The sequence below is a fragment of the Lipotes vexillifer genome, unplaced genomic scaffold (genome assembly GCF_000442215.2).
Source record: "Lipotes vexillifer unplaced genomic scaffold, Lipotes_vexillifer_v1.1 scaffold1011, whole genome shotgun sequence".
NCBI classification, from domain to species: domain Eukaryota; kingdom Metazoa; phylum Chordata; class Mammalia; order Artiodactyla; family Lipotidae; genus Lipotes; species Lipotes vexillifer.
The window spans coordinates 3,631,321-3,632,881 of NW_006787698.1; the positions used below are offsets into that span (position 1 = coordinate 3,631,321).

General features: G+C 58.3%; 1 protein-coding gene across 1 annotated transcript in view; it reads right to left on the reverse strand.

The window, feature by feature from the left end:
* Positions 1-1,172: 1,172 nt before the first annotated feature.
* Positions 1,173-1,561, reverse strand: part of CD320 (CD320 molecule) — a 4,570-nt gene continuing 4,181 nt past the window's right edge. Inside the window, exons 5-6 of the mRNA XM_007460619.1 lie at positions 1,469-1,561; positions 1,173-1,309 (exon numbers count right to left, since the gene is read on the reverse strand). Of these exons, the coding sequence (XP_007460681.1) occupies positions 1,173-1,309; positions 1,469-1,561 (230 nt within the window). The remainder of the gene's footprint in view (positions 1,310-1,468) is intronic.

Here is a 1,561-nt window from a genome sequence, read left to right on the forward strand (position 1 = left end):
CGCTGCGTGGCCCTCAGAGGGGGTGCCTGCTGTGTACCCTCCAGAACCTGTGAGTAACAAATCTTGTTCTGCGAAGTTCCCTGACGGTTTTTCCTGAAGTACGTCCTGTGATCATGATAAGAACCATGAGGGCCGGCCTGGCCACAGTGCTGGCTCTAGCTGGGGTAACGTCTGTGAGGGCCTTGCTGTAAGTAGTAGGGACCCAGGTGTACTCAGATGCTGCTCTCTGAAAGGCTTGCTATTGATAGGCTGAGATGTACACGATACTCAGTGCCGACACCCCAGAGCCCATGGAAATTACTCAATCTAGCCAGTTCCAAGCCTGTTTACCCTGCCTCACCCATTCCTTCCAGTGGAAACCACAGTAAAAGCTCCTGTCCATGTTGTTCCCTCTCCCTCTGCCTCCTGATGGACCCTCTGGTGCTTCCCCGTGTGGCTCCACATGGCCTGTTATGCCCTTCCTCTTGGGATCGGTGAGTAACAAAGTGTCTTTTCAGTGGCAGTCATCTCCTGATCTGTTGGCCTTGCCATAGCTGCATAATAATAAGACCTACATTTGGAAACAGGGTGGAGACCAACCTGGGGACACTCAGCTTCCATCTCAAAGAGAAGAAGCCATAATGGATGGAGGTCCCCCAGCCCAGGACTCTGGGAGGCACTGCCCAAGGTCTACTCCATTTTGGGAATGCAAACTGTCCTGCTGCCCCCAGCCCCACTGTCCCCTGCTCTGGATTCCAGGAAGCCAGAGGTAGGGTCCCCAACTCCCACCCTCTCTGAGCTTGGGTGCTCCAGAGGAGGGGCTGCAGCAGAGCCCCCAGGCTGCCCAGGCAGAGGGAGACAGAGGCCCAGAGGCAGGCAGAGGACGTGAAGTAACTTTAATCACCACCCTCAGGAGGGGGCAACAGCAGTATCTGAGCAGGGGGGCCACCCCGGGAATGACCTAGGGCCAGCCCCTCGGTTCTGGTTGTGGCACGTTCCCCATCCAGGCTCCTCGAGTCCAGGGGAGGGTCTGGACACTCCCAGCCTCCACGATCGCATCTGCAGGAGCTCAGGTACTCGGCGCCACGTGGCCAGAAGAACCCAGGTCTGGGGGCTGGTGTGCCAACAGCCACGCGTGGGTCCCCATACCTGCCATACTCGGGACCATGTGATGTGGCGGCAAGAAGTCATCCTCAGAGAACTGCGGCCGTCCTCTCTGACTGCAGAGACCCCTTCACAGACAGCAGCAGCCCCAGCGGGAACAGGCGTCCCTGGGCACAGAGCCGTGACATGAAGAGGATGGCGGCGGCCAGACCTACACTTAGCACCACTGTGGGGGACAGAAAGACAGGAGTGGGTGAGGGGAGGGAGTGGCAGGAGGCTCACACCCACCAAGCTCCTAACACACTGGAAAGGGGGTTCTGCAGCCTGCCGGCTCCCAGGAGCAGCTGCTCCAAGTCCCGGGGGTGGGAGGACCTGTTTATCTTACCAGCAGCTGCAATGATCCCATAGGCACTTCGGTTTCCAGACTGAACTGAGTCCCGGTCCCCGACAGAGGTGACTGTGGCATTTCTGAGATAAG